Source organism: Epinephelus fuscoguttatus, linkage group LG3 (assembly GCF_011397635.1).
Source record: "Epinephelus fuscoguttatus linkage group LG3, E.fuscoguttatus.final_Chr_v1".
Taxonomy (NCBI): Eukaryota; Metazoa; Chordata; class Actinopteri; order Perciformes; family Serranidae; genus Epinephelus; species Epinephelus fuscoguttatus.
The window spans coordinates 12,019,996-12,041,425 of NC_064754.1; the positions used below are offsets into that span (position 1 = coordinate 12,019,996).

General features: G+C 40.0%; 2 protein-coding genes across 4 annotated transcripts; both read left to right on the top strand.

Moving 5' to 3' along the window:
- Positions 1-1,362: 1,362 nt before the first annotated feature.
- LOC125886109 (GTPase IMAP family member 4-like) lies at positions 1,363-20,641 on the top strand. Of its 3 annotated transcripts, none has more exons than XM_049572056.1 (3): positions 1,363-1,498; positions 3,601-3,814; positions 19,268-20,641. In XM_049572056.1, the coding sequence occupies exons 1-3, from the start codon at positions 1,477-1,479 to the stop codon at positions 20,142-20,144; spliced, it is 1,113 nt and encodes a 370-aa protein (XP_049428013.1). In that variant the 5' UTR covers positions 1,363-1,476; the 3' UTR covers positions 20,145-20,641. The 3 variants fall into 3 exon arrangements, with proteins under 3 accessions (XP_049428013.1, XP_049428014.1, XP_049428012.1); XM_049572057.1 differs by lacking the exon at positions 3,601-3,814 and adding an exon at positions 9,956-10,169 and having other exon boundaries at positions 1,376-1,498; XM_049572055.1 differs by lacking the exons at positions 1,363-1,498; positions 3,601-3,814 and adding an exon at positions 17,205-17,358 and having other exon boundaries at positions 19,054-20,641.
- On the top strand, positions 10,176-11,615 carry LOC125886110 (GTPase IMAP family member 4-like). The gene has a single exon (XM_049572058.1). It carries the CDS (start codon positions 10,177-10,179, stop codon positions 10,975-10,977), a length of 801 nt encoding a protein of 266 aa, XP_049428015.1. The 5' UTR covers position 10,176; the 3' UTR covers positions 10,978-11,615.
- Positions 20,642-21,430: the final 789 nt, after the last annotated feature.

A 21,430-nucleotide genomic window follows, 5' to 3' on the forward strand; every position in this document is an offset into this window, starting at 1 on the left:
TTGATAAAATATCCATAAAATACACTCACTGGCCACTTTATTAGGTACACCTGTTCACCTGCTTGTTAACACAAATAACTAATCAGCCAATCACCTGGCAGCAACTCAAAGCATTTAGGTATTTAGGCGTGTAGACAAGACGACATGCTGAAGTCCAAACCGAGCATCTGAATGGGGAAGAAAGGTGATTTAAGGTTTAAAAGTCATTTAAAGATGATTAAGGGACCACAGTGTACCCATCTTCTGATGGCTACTTCCAGCAGGATAACGCACCATGTCACAAAGCTCATCTCAAACTGGTTTCTTGGACATGACAACGAGTTCACTGTACTCCAATGGCCTCCACAGTCACCAGATCTCAGTCCAATAGAGCACCTTTGGGATGTGGTGGAACGGGAGATTCACATCATGAATGTGCAGCTGACAAATCTGCAGCAACTGTGTGATGTCATCATGTCAAGATGGACCAAAATCTCTGAGGGATGTTTCCAGCACCCTGTTGAATCTTTGCCACCAAGACTTAAGGCAGGTCTGAAGGCAAAAGGGGTCCAACCTGGTGCTAGTAAGATGTACCTAATAAAGTGGCCAGTGACTGTATGTTAATTTACAATAGAAAAAAGGGAAGGGAAAAAGGTTGGGAACCACGCTTATAGATGACACTGAAAGCACCCAGGGGAGTGTCCGGAGTATATGGGTGCATTTTCTTTTTTCAGGACTGAGAACACTACAATAGAATAGAGCTAATTTAGGTACAAAAAAGGAAACAGACATTCTGTGGGTCCACAAAATCTCCCATGGGTCTCTCATTCATTGTCTATGAAGCAGCTGCAGACTTTATACCCTATGACATCACAAGTTAAAAGACGTAATCCTCTGGTTTCTGGCTTTGAGAGAAAGTAGCTCATGTTCACAAATATGGAAATGTCAATCCATACTTGAATCCATACTTGAAATGTACTTCAAAATATCCAGATTTGGTCTTCCATACAGTAAAACCACCCTGCCTGTTTTAGGAAACACTTGATAGACAAATGACCTCAACAGGAAATTCTTACAGTACAGCGCTACACTGCAGTTATAATGCAACAGATAGAGAGCAAACACTCACTGAAATCTGAGATCTGTGAATCTTTTTGTTTCCCTCTCAGTTAGGGGTGTTGTAGAATGATGACAGCATGCAAGTTAAAATGTTTCAAATTATGGAGGGTTATAAATATTGTCTAAAGTCACTGTCCCAAAGTCTTTCACATTACCATAAAAGTGGAACAAGATAATGTCTGTGCTTTCCCATTTAGGCTGTAAAAAAATCCCTCATTTCATCAGACCAGCCAGAGTTCAGTTTCACTTTGCTGTCCACTGTGTCACTATATGTAGGTATGGTTTACTGACATGGAGCCATCAGACAACGGGAAGCAGCAGACAGACTCTACTTCTTCACCAGGACCTGTGTGAGCGCCTGCACTCTGTAACCCAAACATGGGCAGCCAATACTGCAACGGTAAGTCATGACTAAGTCATGATACTACTATCCTCATGTTGTTTAAGGAGACATGCTTTGCTCATTTTCAGCTTCCTACTTTTATTTCGTACCTTTAAATAAATGTAAAATTTTCACAATATTAAAGTATAAGTGTCTTTTATAGTGTATTAAGGAGCTATAATTTCATTTTCATTCAAATGTTTTAACAACACTAGTGGGAAAGCTGATAAGTTGTATACCAGTTACACACAAAGTTGACATGTAAAGTGACAGACACATAGCCAAAGAGTCATAGTGTAAATGACCAGAATCATAAATATATCATCATTTATATGGACTAATTCTTAGACACTAAAGTAATACCAACCCAAAATCAGTTTTCCAGCTTTGACAGCACCTTTGTTCTTCGTCCAATAACGGTGCTGCCATTTTTCTCCATTATTCTTCTTGAAGTTTTATACACACACACACACACACACACACACACACATACACACACACACACACACACACACACACACACACAGACTGTATGAATAATAGATGTCGTCTCTGTGACGTCCCCCATAGGTTTCTGAAGAGTGGGAGGGTCCATGAAGCCTGGTTGCTGAAACACGCACACCTAGCTTGAAGCTACCAAGCTAGCTAAGGCTAACAAATAGGCTACTGGTGTATGCTATTCTCATAGACTGTATAAAACAAGAGTCCCTTCTTTAACTTCCCGTCTTCCTTCTGCATGCTGCCCCTGGGCGTGATTTTTGACAGCATGCAGGCATCCCGCAAGCAAAAGAGACATGATAGGCCTGACATGTAACACAACAGCATCGGCCTTTAATGTGAATAAACAATAACATAACATGGGAATAATAATAATTTACCATCCCTGTTATACGGCAGCTGATCCTGCATCTGCTCAGAGAGTAAGAAGCTTAATGTCTACTTAATTAGCGGACATTTACGCCACTGCTCTTCTTTGAGTTAGCTGCTAACTGCTATTGCTGCTTTTTAAATGTCCCGGGGGTGGGTCGCACACATAACGCATTGTCAAAACATCACACCCGTCCTGTCTGTGTTCCCGTCCTGCTGGCTGTCCCTTTTACATAGATGTCATATTGGTGCTCCGTGATTGTACCCTTTATAAAGAACGACGCAGCAGAGTAACTGCACGAAATTCCCGCCTTGAACAGGCAGTGTATAAGTTGCCATAAGTCAGGAAAGGAAACCACCGCAACCACTCCAAACAGAGTGAGCAGGTGCTTGGCCCTGCCTCGTACCTAACCAGGTCCAGCATTAATGTTACGTTAGCATTAGTATGGCGAGTTTTAATGTTAACAGAACGTTAGCTAACTAACTTGGTGGATGTTTATTTTCCAACCTCACAGAGACGCCTTTGGTTCAAAAGTACTGCATCATAAATGTTTTCATGCATGACGTATTAATAACTGTGAATAGCTTGTGCATAGCGTCTTTAGCACAGCTGGTCTGACCCAAGGCTAATTCATGAGCTGGCTATTTAGCTAGGGAATGAGCTAACTCACTGACAAAGAGGCAGACTTCTTGGATGGCCGGTAAATTAACTGTACAGCAGGCCATATTATTTGTCAAATATTTGTATGAAAAACTCTCCATAAGGGACTTACACAAAAAATATGTGCTAGAGGTCAAGATCAGTGACTAGCTGGGATGACGCCAAGCAAAACTAAAGTAAATATGTTACACCCTCCCAGTGTTTTGGAGGCTGTCCTGGCCAACCTCGGCTGTCGGCTGGCTGACATGGGACGGTCATCAGCTGATTGGGCTCCCCTGGGCCCTTGAGCTACGGACTCGTCCTTGTCACATTCCCCGAATCAGTTTATGAAAATATTATTTCTCAGAAAGGAGACATTTTTTGAAGGTGTAACCTACTTTGCATATAAATGTGCCGTGGATTACTGCTCCTGGGAAAACTGTTAAAGCTTGCATGATTTGTCATAAAAGGCTGATAATATTTAGAGCATTCATTCTCGTTCTAATGCTATTTATTTTTCCATACAGAATGTCTTTGTATAAATTGCATTAAGTACAATGTATGAACAACCTGATGTAGATTCTCATTCATTGTGACTCACTCTTCTACGCAGGATATAGCAGCCACAATGACGAAGAGCTGAGGATAGTGATGATGGGGAAGACTGGAATTGGGAAGAGTGCCTCTGGAAACACCATCCTGGGACAACAGTGCTTTGAATCAAAGTTCAGTGCAAAGTCTATGACTGTTGACTGCTCCCTGGGCAAAGCTGTGGTGGACGGGCAACAGGTTGCTGTTGTCGACACCCCCGGTCTGTTTGACACCAGGTTCGGCATGGACAAAACAACTGCAGATATAAGTCAGTGCATCTCTTTTGCTGCTCCTGGACCCCATGTGTTCCTGGTGGTCATCATGCCGGGCAGATTCACTGAAGAGGAAAAGCAGACGGTGCAAAAGATTCAAGAAATCTTCGGCCAGGCTGCAGACAGATATAGCATGGTTCTCTTTACTCATGGTGACCTTCTTGAAGAAACAACTATTGAGGAGCTCTTGGCTGAAAGCCCTGACCTGCAAGAAGTCGTGGCCAGATGTAATGGCCAGTACCATGTCTTCAATAATAAGACAAATGATCGTTCTCAGGTCACCGAGCTGCTCCAGAAGATCAGAAATTTAACCCAGAGGAACGGAGGCAGCCACTACACCAACGAGATGTTCCAAGAGGCCGAGAGGAAAATCGAAGCTGAGAAACAACGCATCCTGAGAGAGAAAGAAGAGCAAGAACGCAGAGAAAGAGAGGAAATAGAGAGGAAACAACAGGAAAAATACCAAGAAGAGATGAGGAGAATTAATGAACAACTCCAGGCTGAGAAAGAGAGGGAAAGAATACAGAGAGAGGAGGAGTTGAGGAGGGAGAGGGAGAGGAGGGAGGAGGAGATGAGGAGGGAGAGAGAGGAAAGAGAAGCAGAAAGGAGGAGAGAGGAAGAGGAGAAAGAGAGGCAGCTTGAAAATATGAGGAGACAGTTAGCAGAAGAACGTGAAAGACAACTGGAGGAGGAAAGAGAAAGGCAGAGACAGCATGCAGAGTGGCAAAGACGGCGGCATAGAGGAGGTGGTTGTAGAATTAACTGATTTGTTTTAGATGTCTTTGTATTTGTGTGCTAGTGTACAAAATAAACTATTTAACTATTAAAATTTATGTGAGGAGTTTGTCGACCAGTAACTTAAGTAACATAGATTACTTGACAGCTCTGTCACCATCCATCAAAGTAAACATGGAATGGCAGCATTTAGGTACTTTTAATCACAAAGCTGGAAAAAACTTCTGCTGACAAGAGCCTAGAGTCTGTTGAATTGCCTGTGTTAGAGGAATAAATATATGAGATTATTTAATCCGAGGATGGAGTGTCTTGTGTTTTATTTTTTCCATGGTTGTCTGCAAGACTTTTATTTATGTTTTAAGACTTGGACAAACTTGTTCCCCGGTGTCACCGACTGAACCTTAAGCACTCATCATTGCTCGCTTTGCGCTGAAAACACAGCAAGCAGCGGCAAAGTGCAGGTCTCTGCAATAATTTGAAACTGTAGTTTATATTCCTTTCTTCTTCTGTACCTTCAGTTTAATGAGGTTAATGCACTTTATAAAACACTGCTATTGAGTGTAATATGTGCTTTTCAAATAAACTTGTCATGCTATGTCTTGGATTACAGCTCAGCACTCTTGTTACATTCTGCACTACACATGTCATTGTACAAATTGGTTAAACTCCAAAATGTCCTATTTTACAGAAATAATTTCAACCTGATAAACTGATCATGAATTTTTTAAAAATGTAAGTGAACCAATAATTTATGAAATGATCTGAAATGCAATTAAAACTTAACTTATAACGGAATTAGTTCTTTTTTTCTAGCCTAATTGCACATTTAATATTTCAAAAGTATGTTTCTATTTTTTAATGGTATATGCCCCAAATATGTTCATGAAATATTATGTTAATGACCAATCCCTAAGTCTAAAAACAATGATCCCAGAATCCCCATGAACTATAGGGGGGTAAGCCTTTTAAGCTGTGTTTATAAAATCTATTCCAGTATTTTAAATGAGCGACTGATGCTATTTTTGGAAATGTTTGGTTTATTAGCTGATGAACAAAATGGCTTCCGTAAGAAAAGAGCATGTATTGACCACATATATTCTTTATTTACTATAGTTCATGCCAGAATACAAGAAGGGGGATCTGTTTTTTGTTGTTTATTGATTTTCGCAAAGCTTTTGATTGTATTCACCATGGTCTTCTTAGCTTTAAATTATTAAATACTGGAATAGATGGTAAATTTTACAAGGCACTAAAAGCTCTTTATCAGGCCCCATTGGCTTGTGTGCAGGTTAATCAGTATAGAACGGGCTGGTTCCCCACTCCATCTGGTGTCAAACAGGGGGATGTACTCTCTCTCACCTTGTTTGCCGTTTATATAAATGATCTTGTATTAGAAATCAAGCACACAGCCATAGGGGTCAGATTGAGTGACCTTACGGTTGGCTCTCTTCTGTACGCTGATGATTTAGTCCTCCTCACAGAGTCTGAAAATGAGCTCCAAATGTTATTAGATGTTGTGTACAACTGGTGTGGGAGATGGAGGTTGAGGATAAACGAAGATAAAACATAGGTTGTGCATTTCAGGAAGAAGGGACAGGTGCAGTCCAATTTCACTTTTTCTTGTGGGTCAGCACCTTTATCCTACACTAGGTTGTATAAATATCTGGAGTTTACGTTAGATGATCATTTCACACTTGAAGAGGGGATAAACGTTCTGTCGGACTCTGCGGGTAGGGCCCTGGGAGCTGTCCTTAATAAGGTTAAGTTTTGCAGGGATCTTGGCTATAAAACCTACACTCAGCTGTTTAAATCTTGTGTTTGTCCTATTTTAGATTATGGTGCAGGAGTTTGGGGTTATGGAAAACGTATAAAGTGTGAAGCGGTACAGAACAGAGCCATGCGTTGTTTTCTGGGTGTGCATAAATTGGCCCCAGTACTTGCATTATGCGGTGACATGGGTTGGGAGCCATGTGAGGTAAGGCATGGGGGTGACATGGTGCGATTGTGGAACAGGTTGATCAATATGCCTGATAATAGACTTACTAAACAATTTTTTTTATGGGATCTCTTAAACAATTACTCTTGGGCCAAGCAGCTTGAAAAATTATTTGGTATGGCTGGTCTTCAATATGTATATAGAAATAAATTATCTTGTTCTGTCAGTCAAATTAAAAGAGTATTATTCGAAAATTATAAACAAAAATGGTCAGAAGAAGTTCAGTGTAAACCAAAACTGAGAACATATCGTCTGATCAAAGGTAATTATGGCCCAGAGCACGATGTCACCCTCAACCTATCCAGAGCTCAGAAGTCAGTTTGTGCCCAGCTGAGGTGTGCTATTCTGCCTCTGGCTCTAGAAACTGGACATTTCCATTCGATCCCTGAGGAAGACCGAAAGTGTTGTTTGTGTGATCTGGGAGAGATTGAAAATGAATTTCATTTTTTGTTTTACTGTCCTTTGTATCACGACCATAGGCAAAGGCTTTTCTGTAAAATTTTATCTGAAGATGGACCGAATTTGTTTTCAGTGTCTGATGAAGGCAGACCCCACTATTTATTTTCAGAAAAGGTATTCCTATTAGCTAAGTTCATCCAAAATGCATACAAGCAGAGTACACTATGTGTGTGAAACACTATTACCACCTAACATTAATATGTATGTAGGTGAGAAATGTCCATGGGTATATATATGTATGTATGTGTGTATATATATGTATATGTGTGTAGGTGGGTTGATGCATATATGAAAGCATCATTTCCTGTGCTTTCCTTTTGGTTATGTTGTACGGCTCCTTCATGTAAGTGTCTTGTAAGCCCAGGAGGGCTGGGCACCTTTGGTGTATGACACTTGGAAATAACAAAACAAACAAAACAAACAACCTTGTCATCGAGACCCATCTGAGCTATCAAACTGGTGTTATAGATTTTGTGTCCTAGTTTTGATATGCGGAGGAAAGAGAAGGTGACCTCATCAGTTTGTTTGAGGAACAGCCATCTGTGCCACCACCGTTATGAGGAGAAAGTGGATATAAGACAATGTAACGTGTAATATTTACTTCAATTTAAATCAATGTCCAAACAGGTACCACCCCAATGACAAAATTCTCCCTTGTTGGAACTTGGCTCTGACAGTGGCCAAAGACACACATCACGTGAGGATGTACATCCCCGACCGGAAGTGAAAAGCAGAGGGTTGTGTTAAATAATCAGTGGGTACAGCTCCAGAAAAAGCATGTCCCCTCTGCTGTGTGACTGTGTCTCCACTTATTGTTCTTCATTCAACATGTATTTACATGAGTTTTTGGGCTTGGCCACAACAACAAGGGCAGCTCTGTTAGTGAAACTCAAGGTGAAAGTCCATGACTGAGTATATGTGACCGATGGAGTCAATTAGGACCATATTAACTCGAGCCCCTCTCCCATGGAGTACCACAGCAAAGAGGCCATGTTATATTCAGTTAAATACAATAAATCACAGAAAATATACCTGACAGCAAGAAGTAAAAACAAAATCCTCCATCAGTTACAACTTATTCGAGCCCCTCTCCCTTGGAGTACAACAGCAAAAGGGCAGAGATAAGGTGGGAGACCCCTGTTATAGGTGTGGTACCCCTAAAGGTGAACGTAGGGGTACAGAAACTGAGTATCAAATGTTCCTCATATTGACTATGGAGGCCTAAGCGTGTCAGGTACTGACATCTAAACAAATTTTGTGTAATTGTAACACTTAATATTACAAATGTACAGTACATCTGACTTTGTTACACATATTACTGCTGTATAATTGACCCTGTTACATATAGACAGGCTTCTTGTTGACCAGCGTTATTGGGTGTGTGCGTGTCCACATCTTTTTCCCAAAATAGGTTCACCAGTTTACATTCCCACACTGCATGAAGAAATGTTCCTGTTTCTGTCTGACATTTCCAACATAGATTATCAGCCAGTATTTGATAATATTTTCAGCCATTCCTCATTGCTTACACCTTAGGTCCTTCTGCCAAATGATCCTCAGATTTTTACAAACGATTTTGTAGAACATAGCTGCCCTGCGTGCTATACCAGGTAATTCCAAAAACAATATTACTGATCCTGAGTAATACAAATTCTGAATAAAATCAATCTGCTCTGTGCATTGCAAATAGCTTGTTTTCACTTCTGGGACACTTCTCAAACACACTCTACTGCACCTGCAGGGATTAGAAGAATTGTCTGAGTGCCCTTTTCTGGTTATATCTTTTTTCCTTCTTTGATTTTATCTCTTATTTTATTTTATTATTATCATTTATTTTGTAATTTTTCATGTGCTTATTTACTTCCAAACAAGCCAGAGTTGGTCTTCCATACAGTAAAACCACGCCGCCTACTTTAAGAAACACTTGAAAGACAAATGACCGCAACAGGAAATTCTTACGGTACTGCGCTACACTGCAGTTATAACACAGGTAGAGAGCAAACAATCACTGAAATGAGATCTGTGTGTATGTCTTTGTGCCAATAAATAAACCTTTTTGTTTCCCTCTCAGTTAGGGGTGTTGTAGAATGATGACAGCATGCAAGTTAAAATGCTTCAAATTATAGATGAGGGTTATAAATATTGTCCAAAGTCACTGTACCAAAGTCTTTCACATCCCCTCAAAAAGTGCAACAACATATTGTCTGTGCTTTCCCATTTAGGCTGTAAAGAACCCCCCCCCCCCCCCCTTTGATTGAACCAGCCAAAATTCAGTTTCACTTTCACTTTGACATCCACTGTGTCACTATATGTAGGTGTGGTTTACTGCACAGAACCACCAGACAAAGAGCAGAAGCAGCAGACAGACTCTACATCTTCACCAGGACCTGTGCCAGCGCCTGCACTCTGTAACCCAAACATGGACAGCCAATACTGCAACGGTAAGTCATGACTAATGATACTACTATCCTCATGTTGTTTAAGGAGACATGCTATGCTCATTTTCAGGGTCAGGTTTTAATGTTCAAAACACAGAGCCCTTGATATTATCAATAATAATAATAATAATAATAATAATAATAATAATAATAATAATATGTTCACCATGTTAAAGTAGTAAGTGTCTTATAGTGTATTAAGGAGAGTTATAATTTTATCACTGAAAACTGTTAAGGTTTGCATGATGTGACATGAAAGCATATTAATATCTAGAGCATTCATTCTTATTCAAATGCTATTTATTCTGCCATGTGTAACAAAATGCTGTGGATATGAGGATGGTGGTCATGGAGAAGATTCTCCAAGCTGCAGGAAAAAAGTCTTTTCCCTCATCTTTGTTTAAATTGCATTAAGTCCAGTGTGCGTGCAACTTGATGTAGATTGTTATTCATTGTGTGACTCACTCTTCTACACAGGATATAGCAGCCACAATGGCAAAGAGCTGAGGATAGTGATGATGGGGAAAACTGGAATTGGGAAGAGTGCCACTGGAAACACCATCCTGGGACAACAGTGCTTTGAATCAAAGTTCAGTGCAAAGTCTATGACTGTTGACTGCTCCCTGGGCAAAGCTGTGGTGGACGGGCAACAGGTTGCTGTTGTCGACACCCCCGGTCTGTTTGACACCAGGTTCGGCATGGACAAAACAACTAAAGATGTAGGCCAGTGCATCTCTTTCGCTGCTCCTGGACCCCACGTGTTCCTGGTGGTCATCATGCCGGGCAGATTCACTGAAGAGGAAAAGCAGACGGTGCAAAAGATTCAAGAAATCTTCGGCCAGGCTGCAGACAGATACAGCATGGTTCTCTTTACTCATGGTGACCTTCTTGGAGAAACAACTATTGAGGAGTTCTTGGCTGAAAGCCCTGACCTGCAAGAAGTTGTGGCCAGATGTAATGGCCAGTACCATGTCTTCAATAATAAGACAAATGATCGTTCTCAGGTCACTGAGCTGCTCCAGAAGATCAGAAATTTAACCCAGAGGAACGGAGGCAGCCACTACACCAACGAGATGTTCCAAGAGGCTGAGAGGAAAATCGAAGCTGAGAAACAACGCATCCTGAGAGAGAAAGAAGAGCAAGAACGCAGAGAAAGAGAGGAAATAGAGAGGAAGCTACAGGAGCAATACGAGGAACAGATGAGGAGAATTTATCAACAACGCCAGGCTGAGAGGGAGAGGGAAAGAATACAGAGAGAGGAGGAGTTGAGGCGGGAGAGGGAGAGGAGGGAGGAGGAGATGAGGAGGGAGAGAGAGAAAAGAGAAGCAGAAAGGAGGAGAGAGGAAGAGGAGAGAGAGAGGCAGCTTGAAAATATGAGGAGACGGTTAGCAGAAGAGCGTGAAAGACAGCTGGAGGAGGAAAGAGAGAGGTTGAGACAGCAAGAAGAGCGGCAAGTAGTGTATGTACACACTCAGCAAGATGACTGTACAATTCTTTGATTTGGTTTTCAAGTCTTTGTATTTGTGTGCTTGTGTGCTGATATGAAAAAAACTTTAAAAAAAATTTAACTATTTAAATGTATAAGAGGAGGGAAGGGTTGAACCTCTCTCCTCTCACGGTACATGGATGGTAATGACAGCTTATTAGCCATTTCTACCTCAAGTTAACATACCCATTAACTTTGAAAATGACACTGTTACAGTTTAAAACCTAGAAGAACCATCATCAGCAGAAATGCAGATAATATAGGTACTGTATTGGCTACCACTGAAAAGCTGACAAATGACAATGAGTTCACTACCTCCTTTAGCAACAAAATTCAATGTATTAGATTAATAAATCAAATCCCCAAAACAAAACAGAAAGATTTGTGAGACATGACAAATTTTGGTGCTTTGAGCTACAGAATGCCTGCAGTATTTTATGTTGCAGATTAAGAATCAAATAATAAGCCCAATGAAATAAAATATTTTGAATGTTTGTCGACCAGTAACTTAAATAACTTGAACCTGAACTACTTGTTTTACTTGGCAACTCTGTAATCATCCATCAAAGAAAACATGGAATGGCAGCGTTTAATTACTTTTCACCACAAAGCTAGAAAAACTTCTGCTATATGTGTTTCTCAGGCCCTGATAAGAACCTATAGTCAGTATGCATTGGTCTGTTAAATTGCCTGTGTTCAAGGAATAAATAAATGAGATTATTCAATGGAGTGTCTTGGTTTTTTATTATTTTTTCATGGTTGTCTGCATTAATTTAAGACTTTTATTTATGTTTAAGACTTGGACAAACTTACGCCTTACACTGAAAACAGCAGCGGCGAAGCACAGCTCGCTGCAATAATTATATTTTTCTGCAGCCGAGAGGCATGTTTTGTGTTGCAGGTGGGAGAAAATACTTTGTTACATAGGTTAACGTGTCACAGCTGAAGAGAGGAGGGTTGTGTTAAATGATCAGTGGGTGCAGCTCCAAAAAAAGCATGTCCTCTCTGCTGTGTTACTGTGTCTACACTTATTGTTCTTCATTTAACATGTGTTTAGCCTACATGAGTTTTTGGGCTTGACCGCAACAACAAGGGCAGCTCTGTTAGTGAAACTCAAGGTGAAAGTCCATGACTGAGTGTATGTAACTGATGGAGTGTAGTGTTGTGATGACATGAAGAGGCCCAGACTGTGGATATCTTTGGAGGCGATCTCCGTTTATTCCTGACAGCAAGAGGTAAAAAAAGATCCTCCAATAATTACAATTTGCTGGTGTCCACCCCTCCCTCCTCCAAATATGGTCACTTCTGGCTCCAAAAAACCAAGATGGTGATGGACAAAATGCCGACCTCAAGGTTTTAAAATAGTAGTCCAAAAACCAATGGGTGACATCACGGAAGTAATGTACATTATTATAAACTAGTCCATACCCATTGGTAGCTTTGTCACCTTCTACCTATGCCAATCCTCAATGTCTATGTGCAGTTTCACATAGATTGACCACATCAGTGAGTAGAAAAACGTGGGACAGACAGAATGACTGACTGACAGAATGACACACTGACAGTTTCCGTGATTATGTACAGCATACCATACCATGACTTAGTCATGGTATGGTATGCTTAGCTTAGGTTGTTAGTCCCTCCAAAGGGATACTAACAACTCAAAGTACACATCAAATAAAATTTCTCCAAACACGTTTCTTGTTATTTTAGGTAGTTATTATCACGCTAATGTATGTTCAAGTGTCCATTTCCCCCGATAAGTTGGTTTTAATTCGTTATTTGATTCTATAAACACAGTCTGACCATCTCAAGCTTTTATTTTGCTACTTCCTGTGACCGGCAGTGTGAATTTGCATATTAGCTAAATATTTAGTTTCACGCAGAACATTTAGATTTAACATTTAGATTTAGATTTAGATTTAATATTTAGATTTAACATTTAGATTTATATTTATATTTAGCATTTAGATTTAACATTCAGATTTAGATTTAGATTTAATATTTAGATTTAGATTTAGATTTAGCATTTAGATTTAACATTTAGATTTAGATTTAGATTTAGCATTTAGATTTAACATTTAACATTTAGGTGCCACATTTAATATTTAGATTTAACTATTTAATTTATTTCTAAGTTAACAAATATTGCTGTAAATGTGGTAAAAGGCCTAATCAAACTTTTAGTGTCAAGATCATAATCTGACCACAAATTCTGGAGTGTTTTGCATTTATAAGATTTTTTTTTTTTTGTGGAATTTCAGGAGGAAAATGTTTAAGATTTAGGGCATTTTTGAGCATACTGTGCTGTGCTATCAGCTGAGCAGTATACGAAGGCCGTTGTAGTGGCAAATTTCAGTTTTTTGTTTTCGTTCTTTAATCAAGCCACTTCCTTCAGCGTACGCAGTAGACGGTTTTCAAACTCGTATCCAACCCATAGATGAACATAACTCACTCAGACATGACTGCAGTTTGTCCTCGAATTTAATCCAACAAAAAGGTGCGCAGTACAAGTCATACTCTTTGATAGGGCTCGGACACGGTAAAAAGCTGTTAACATCCAAATTGCTCACACTGTCTGAATCAAAGCAGACCTGTGTCAAACAAAAAACACACACCTGTCCAATCACTGACGTACGTTTTCAGGCATCAGACATGCGCAGTAAAATTCGTATTAAATTCATATCAAATGATAAGCTATCACAGGAAAATTACATCTTAACCCTACGTATTCAAATGCTAACTAATATTATGCAAACTGCAAAAAACATTTTCATTTGATTTGACTCTTACAGCCGTATTAGATCATGGACAGAAAGCCAGAGAGGTGCAAAAGTACACTGATCTGTATTAAATGGAGAGTTTGCAAAATAAATCTGGTGAATTTATTTTGTAAAGATTTGTAACTTGATCCCCAAACAAATACTTTTCTTTTGTTGGTGTCTCAAAGTAGGAGAAGAGATGTGTCACATTGTTGGATTAAGTGCAACCTGATGTAGATTCTTAGTCATTGTGTGACTCACTCTTCTACACAGGATATAGCAGCCACAATGACAAAGAACTGAGGATAGTGATGATGGGGAAGACTGGAATTGGAAAGAGTGCCTCTGGAAACACCATCCTGGGACGACAGTGCTTTGAATCAAAGTTCAGCGCAAGGTCTATGACTGTTGACTGCTCCCTGGGCAAAGCTGTGGTGGACGGGCAACAGGTTGCTGTTGTCGACACCCCTGGTCTGTTTGACACCAGGTCTGGCAAGGACAAAACAACTGCAGATATAAGTCAGTGCATCTCTTTCGCTGCTCCTGGACCCCACATGTTCCTGGTGGTCATCATGCCGGGCAGATTCACTGAAGAGGAAAAGCAGACGGTGCAGAAGATTCAAGAAATCTTCGGCCAGGCTGCAGACAGATACAGCATGGTTCTCTTTACTCATGGTGACCTTCTTAAAGACACGACTATTGAGGAGTTCTTGGCTGAAAGCCCTGACCTGCAAGAAGTCGTGGCCAGATATAACGGCCAGTACCATGTCTTCAATAATAAGACAAATGATCGTTCTCAGGTCACCGTGCTGCTCCAGAAGATCAGAAATTTAATCTACGCCATCATGAAGGACACACTGAGGTTGGAGGGCAGTGATGTTTACAAGGTTTGAAACGGACGTATCTGTTTTTATAAATGAGCCTTAACACTGCAAATTACTCATCAAATCATATCTCCCATATTATGAAAATGTTTTGAATGATTGCCAACCAGAAACTACTTTACTTTACTTGTTTCACTTGGCAACTATGCGACTATTCAGAGTTCAAAGTAAACACAGAATGGCAGCATTTAGTTACTTTGCACCACAGAGCTGGAACAAACTTCTGGTTTATAAGAGTTGACCTTTGATGACCTTTGATCCATGTTCAATACTGTTATGTTAACCAGTGTCACTGACTGAACCTGAAGCACTCATCATTGTTCGCTTTACACTGAAAAGCAGCGGCAAATTGTAGCTCGCTGCAATAATTGCTTTTCATTTGTGTCTGGAGGGCTTGTCCATGTGTTTCAGGTGGAAAGAAATATTTTGTAACACAGGTCAACATGTCACAGGAGCCACAGGACTGTGTTTACTGATTGGTTGTGAGTATTCTCTGGCCGCTGGTTAAACTATGATCAGCTTTTTGTTTGGTGGCACTTGGCTGAAATTCAAACAGCTACAGCTCAGAGCAGCTGCAGCGTCTTTCCATAGACACTGCACGGCAGCTCACCACAGGCTGCACTTCACTGCTGCTTGGTGTGTTCTCCAAAGTACCCTTAAATATTAACGTACTTGTCATTCTCTGCTTTTCTCTTTTCTTAAATTTAAACGGTAGATATATTCACTTCTTCCTCTGTACTTTTTGTTGAACTCATTGATAAAATGTTCATGCATTTCATGAAATACTTTGAGGTGCTTTTGTGTGTATGGTTTGCTAATCAGATAAACCTGCCTAGCTGTGTCTTGGATTATCAAGTTATGTTCATTGTGTTAACATAATGTTTTAAATAAGTCAGTGGGAAAATTGATGAAACTCCAAAATGTCCTATATTTTAGAAATTAATTAAAACCTAATTAAATAATCATGACTAATTATTACTATTACTATTTGAAAAGTTTTTAAGACACACACGCACACACAAACACACAACACACACACACACACACACACACACACACACACACACACACACACACACACACACACACACACACACACACACACATCCACACAAGCTTTGACTTGTAAGTGAACTCATTATCTTAAAGTGTTTTCATTTGTCAGAAGACAACGAATGAGTGCAGAAAGGCAACTGGCAAAAATACTGTAGCAATGTAAAGACCACATGTTCACAGTTTTGCAAAAGTGAGTGTAAAATAGACAACATGCATTCAGTTTGGTTGACTTGGTAAAAGGAGTGGCTGTAGACATGTATGGTTTCAGAGATAGTGCTTCAAGAATCTCCTTTAGTGTGCAGGTATTCAGAAAGAAACTGTTACCAGACTGTTTCACTTTCACCTGATGGGTGGAGCACAAGTGGACGTTTAGGAAGAGCTGCAATTTATCCTAAGTACTGAAAGGAGGGAGGAGCTTTAGGCTGCATTGTGCAACAGTGTCTGCAAGAAGTACTGCTATTTCTTGGAAATGCTCAGGGAGGAGAGAGCAAGGTTTGCGGCATAGCGTAAACACAGGGACTTCCCGGAAATGAAGCAGCGGTGGATACACACGGGGAGAAAAGTCTTTTCCTTACCAGAGGAGAAAATTCCCCCTAGAGGAGAATTTTTTATAAACTCAACAGCTAAACTGACCAGAGCTAGAGCATTTTGAAAAATCTCAGATCAGAGTTTCTCAAAGTTTTGATGAGTGAATATCATTTAGGGAGTGAGCACATGATTGAAAGCTGCACAGGAAAAGTGCACATACTATTACTTTTTATGCCTTTTTTTTAGGGCATAACATTTTACAAAAACTATAACAATTGATAGTGATATGGCCCACTGTATGTATCACTCATATTGCATTCTAGTTTTCACTGTTTTACACATCTTTGACGTGCATTAAATAATTATCTTGACTGTATGCATAGCTAATATCATCTTTTTTTCTCAAGCTCTCCAGCTCCAGGTTATGCAGGTGTTTTGGAGATGGCTCAAGGTTTAATACATTACTTTGTATAAGGTTTCTTAAGACTGGAATAACTTGCTTTTAAATACACAATCCCTGACATAATTTCACATGTTTATAAATGGTTTGGTTGTTTTAAGTTAAATTGCATGTTTCAGATGGCCCTACGCTATTCATTTACTCTTCTTTGTGATGATTTTGTGTGGATTGTCTCAGCTGTAGTGTGTTGGTTAAAGTGCTGATTGTTGTTTTGTTGCTTTAATATCTTTGTTTTGTCTCTTGTTATTCATATCTGTTTGTATGTATGATAGGACCCCCCTGAAAATGAGATGGTTCATCTCAAGGGTTTATCCTGATGAATAAACTTAACAATACTGCATTAACTGAAAATAACTGGTTGTCGTATGGGGATTGAGGTGAGGCATTATTCAGATAAAGCTGCTCTTGTTCTCTTTGTTAATCCAAAATTAGATCTACCGATCTCATGTACACCCCATCTATAAAAAAAAAAAAAAAAAATCCTTTTGTAGCCACTGAACGCTTTAGTTTCACTTTTACTGAGGGCAGCGTTCTCTGGGTGTGGCTTTGTGTCACTTTAAAGAAGCTGTTGCACACACAGGCTGAACTCTGTCTTCACTGCAGCAGCACTATCTGCTCCGTACTCTCTAATCTCAACATGGCCAACCACTATTACAACCCACACATGGGCAACAACTACAACCCACACATGACCAGCAACTATGGTAAGTCATGACACTGTATCCATGTTTTAACATACAGTTTGTTTTGACAGTGGTGTAACAGTGATTCAAATGCTATGCAATGCACTTCAGTGGCTCCTATAGACTACTACCCCTGTAGACTTACACTGGGTAGAACTACGATCACATAATTTTGTATTTCAGACCTAACCTTTTGCTCCAAGATCATAATCTGACCACAGAGTGTTTTATACAGGGGTCCTGCAGTTAAAGGCATATTTAAGCATCACTCAGGATGAAATTTAAGACCACTTTTACAATAACCACAACAAAAACAAAACGTGAACCAACATCAGTGACTTAGAGTGAGGGACAATTTTGCCTAAATGTTTATTGTAACATAAAACATGATTTTTTGTATCTAATTTAAATGTTGAAAACAAAATAACAAACAAATAAAAACCCCTTCTAGAGGTTGTGGAGACAAGGGTAAAACAGAAAGAGAAAAAAACTTTGCATTTGTTTGCGTGTTTTCATGGCACTTTTGTGTTTCTCACTCTGCATGTGGGATTCTTCTGCCTTAATTCCCATAATACTGTGTGTGTGTGTGTGAAAAACCTTTTGCATAAAAACACAGAGCCTTGCGCATTTCTTTGTCATAAGATCTTGGTTAAATAGTTGATTTTGATGGAATTTGCATGACCTCAAGCTAGGATCCTCTGCTCTGAGCGTCCTGTCAGGACACAAAATATGAGTGTAGCTGCTGCTGCTATCATGATCTGCCTGGTGTTAATGCAAGAGGCATCTGGTAGATAAAAAATAAATTAAAAAAAGTTACCAATTATTTTAAAATGCAAACAACAACAACAACTAAAAACAAAAACAATGTCCTAAACATTTTTTAGACTTTTGAAAGATTGGACTTTTTCATTTGAATTTGGATTATTGCAGAAAAACAAACATTTATGATGCTTACAAGTTTTGTTCAGCAAGATAATCCCCACAGTTGAACACCACTTTCATGATTATTGAGGCCTGAATGCAAACACCAGATGTTAAAAGCTAATGTTAGGCTATAAACAAACAAAGACACAATGGTCACATGATTTTAACATTCCTACCACAACAAGGCTGTGGTCGGTGTGTGATGACGTTCTGTAGTCTCATTTAGCCACTTGTTAGCAACCACCTCTTTTTAAGACACGTGAAAGCTTCAGATTTGATGAGAGGTGTATTTACTGATATATTTTAAAACACAGATGTCCTTTAAGCTTGTGTTAACCTCAGCCGTTATTTCAGGCATTTAACCAAAACCCATTGTCTTTGAGACAAGGGAACCTGGAGAGCAAGAATACTAACTCATTTCTGGTTTTTAGGACTCAGCCTTGGGGCACTCTGTGTGTCAGTCAGGATAGGTGGGGATGTTTCCACATTGCAGTTCCACGTTTAGCTGAAAAGGGTGTCGATTATAAGACCTGCTGCCTGCTTCCTGTAAATGGTGAACTGAGACGAGGTCAGATGCAGACTACTCAGTTCACTACAAGCACCCCTCGCAATATCTTTTCCTATGTCTGTAGCCATAGACACACTCACTTGAACTGAATAGTGTATGCAAGATATATTGAGAAGAGAAGGTAAATTTCTCTTCTCTCATCTTTGTATGAACTGCATTAAGTGCAATGTATGTACAGCCTGATGAAGATTCTTTTTCATTGTGTGACTCATTCTTCTACACAGGATATGGCATTCAGAATAACAGAGAGCTGAGGATAGTGATGGTGGGGAAGACTGGAATTGGGAAGAGTGCCACTGGAAACACCATCCTGGGACGACAGTGCTTTGAATCAAAGTTCAGTGCAAGGTCTATGACTGTTGACTGCTCCAAGGGCAAAGCTGTGGTGGACGGGCAACAGGTTGCTGTTATCGACACCCCTGGTCTGTTTGACACCAGGTTCGGCATGGACAAAACAACTAAAGATGTATGCCAGTGCATCTCTTACGCTGCTCCTGGACCCCATGTGTTCCTGGTGGTCATCAGACTGGGCCGATACACCGAGGAGGAAAAGCAGACGGTGCAAAGGATTCAAGAGATCTTCGGCCAGGCTGCAGACAGATACAGCATGGTTCTCTTTACTCATGGTGACTCTCTTGAATCCCCGATTGAGGCCTTCTTGGCTGAAAGCCCTGACCTGCAGGAACTTGTGGCCAGATGTAATGGCCAGTACCATGTCTTCAATAATAAGACAAACGATCGTTCTCAGGTCACCGTGCTGCTCCAGAAGATCAGAAATATAGTCCAGATGAACGGAGGCAGCCACTACACCAACGAGATGTTCCAAGAGGCCGAGAGGAAAATCGAAGAGGAGAAACAACGCATCCTGAGAGAGAAAGAAGAGCAGATACGCAGAGAAAGAGAAGAAGTAGAGAGGACAATGAGGGCGCAATATGAGGAACAGATGAGGAGAATGAATGAGCAAATCCAGGCTGAGAGGGAGAGGGAGAGAATACAGAGAGATGAGGAGAGGAGGAGGGATAGGGAGGAGATGAATGAGGAGAGAAGGAGGGAGAGGGAGGAGAGAGCAGCAGAGAGACAGAGAGAAAGAGAGGAGAAAGAAAGGCAGATGGAAGACATGATGGCGAAAATGAGGGAGGAGCATGAGAAACAGCTGAGCAAGGCAAGAAAGGAGGTGCAGGCCAGGTATGAAAATGAGGCCAGAGATGAAGCTGAGGATGGAAATCCATTACATCACATAGTGAAAGCTGGTACACTGTTAGTTGCTGGAATTACAGAATTTGGAAAGGCGCTTGGGAGGTTGTTCAGATTTTGAGTGGTTCAGGCAGTTTAACTAGAGAGGAGCACTCCAGAAAAAAAATTTCATCTGCAGAACCATAATCACAATTTTCTTTTTTCATTACCTGAGTCTGTTGTCATAAAGTTGATATTATGTGTCTAAGTAGAGCTGTTCATCATATCATACTCTTATGTTGTCATCTAGTGTTCTTTTTGCATGCTTATATATATATATATATATATATATATATATATATATATAACCTAAACAGCCAAGGAGCTATTCAGTGTTTTACTTAGTATTTCACAGTGTAAAATGTTTGCATATCAGATAAGATAAGATAATTTCATACTTGAAGCTATGCTTTACATCAAACAGTCTTTTTTTGTGCACAGACTAAAGGACCTGACATCATTGCATCTCACTGGAATTGTAACTCATGTGATTTCATGTGACAAATAAATTGATTGATCCTTTTGTTGTGTTCATGTGCCGAACCGAACAAGAAATAAAGTTGTGATATTAAGACCAAACCTTTGTCAAATTAATTATAAACTGTTCAACCACCAATTCAAAGGTTGCATCTTCATCCTAAGTTGGACACATTTCTTCATATGAAACAGTACCTGTTTTCCTGCCAGCCTTGTCCCCAAGAAATTAGGGTAGACTGAGGTTGGTTGGCACACGGCTATTTTCCCGTCTTTTGAAGGTCACAGAAACATGAATGTAACATCGAGGTGTTTGCCTTCCTGAGCTGCACTCATATACTATCTGAAAAACATCTGAAAGGCACATGCTGTTTTTGTTAAGGGTGACATTTTGATTTTATAGTATCAAGTATCAGTAATAAAGTGTCCTGTGTATTAAATCTATTATAAAGTTGTGTGAGACAGATATTAGCAACTCAGATTCAGATTTGTCATTTTTAAGCTCCACATAAAGATGAAATAGTGTTTCACACATGCCACCAATCAATAATAATAATAATAATAATAATAATGATGATGATGATGATGATGATGATGATGATAATAAAAAGGGGGCATTGGTGGCTTAGTGGTAGAGCAGGCGCCCTACGTACAAGACTGTTGCTGCAGCTGCCCGGGTTCAACTCCAGCCTGTGGCCCTTTGCTGCATGTCTCCTTCTTTTTCATGAACTTGAACACCCTGAAACAAACCACTGACGGGTCTCTGCCTGTACACACTCCCCCTTTTACCCATCATCCTGGTTTAACAGACTAGGATTCTGTCTCCCTCTCTGTCTGACATCATATATCACTCATAGAATAGCCTATGTTTGTAATATGTTGACTAATATGATT

Excerpts from the sequence above, each read along its gene's own strand:
- LOC125886110 (XM_049572058.1), top strand. The coding sequence starts at position 10,177 with ATGGACAAAACAACTAAAGATGTAGGCCAGTGCATCTCTTTCGCTGCT.
- LOC125886109 (XM_049572055.1), top strand. The coding sequence starts at position 17,292 with ATGGCCAACCACTATTACAACCCACACATGGGCAACAACTACAACCCA. Across the intron at positions 17,359-19,053 it reads ACACATGACCAGCAACTATG|GATATGGCATTCAGAATAAC; the intron begins GTAAGTCATGAC and ends TCTTCTACACAG.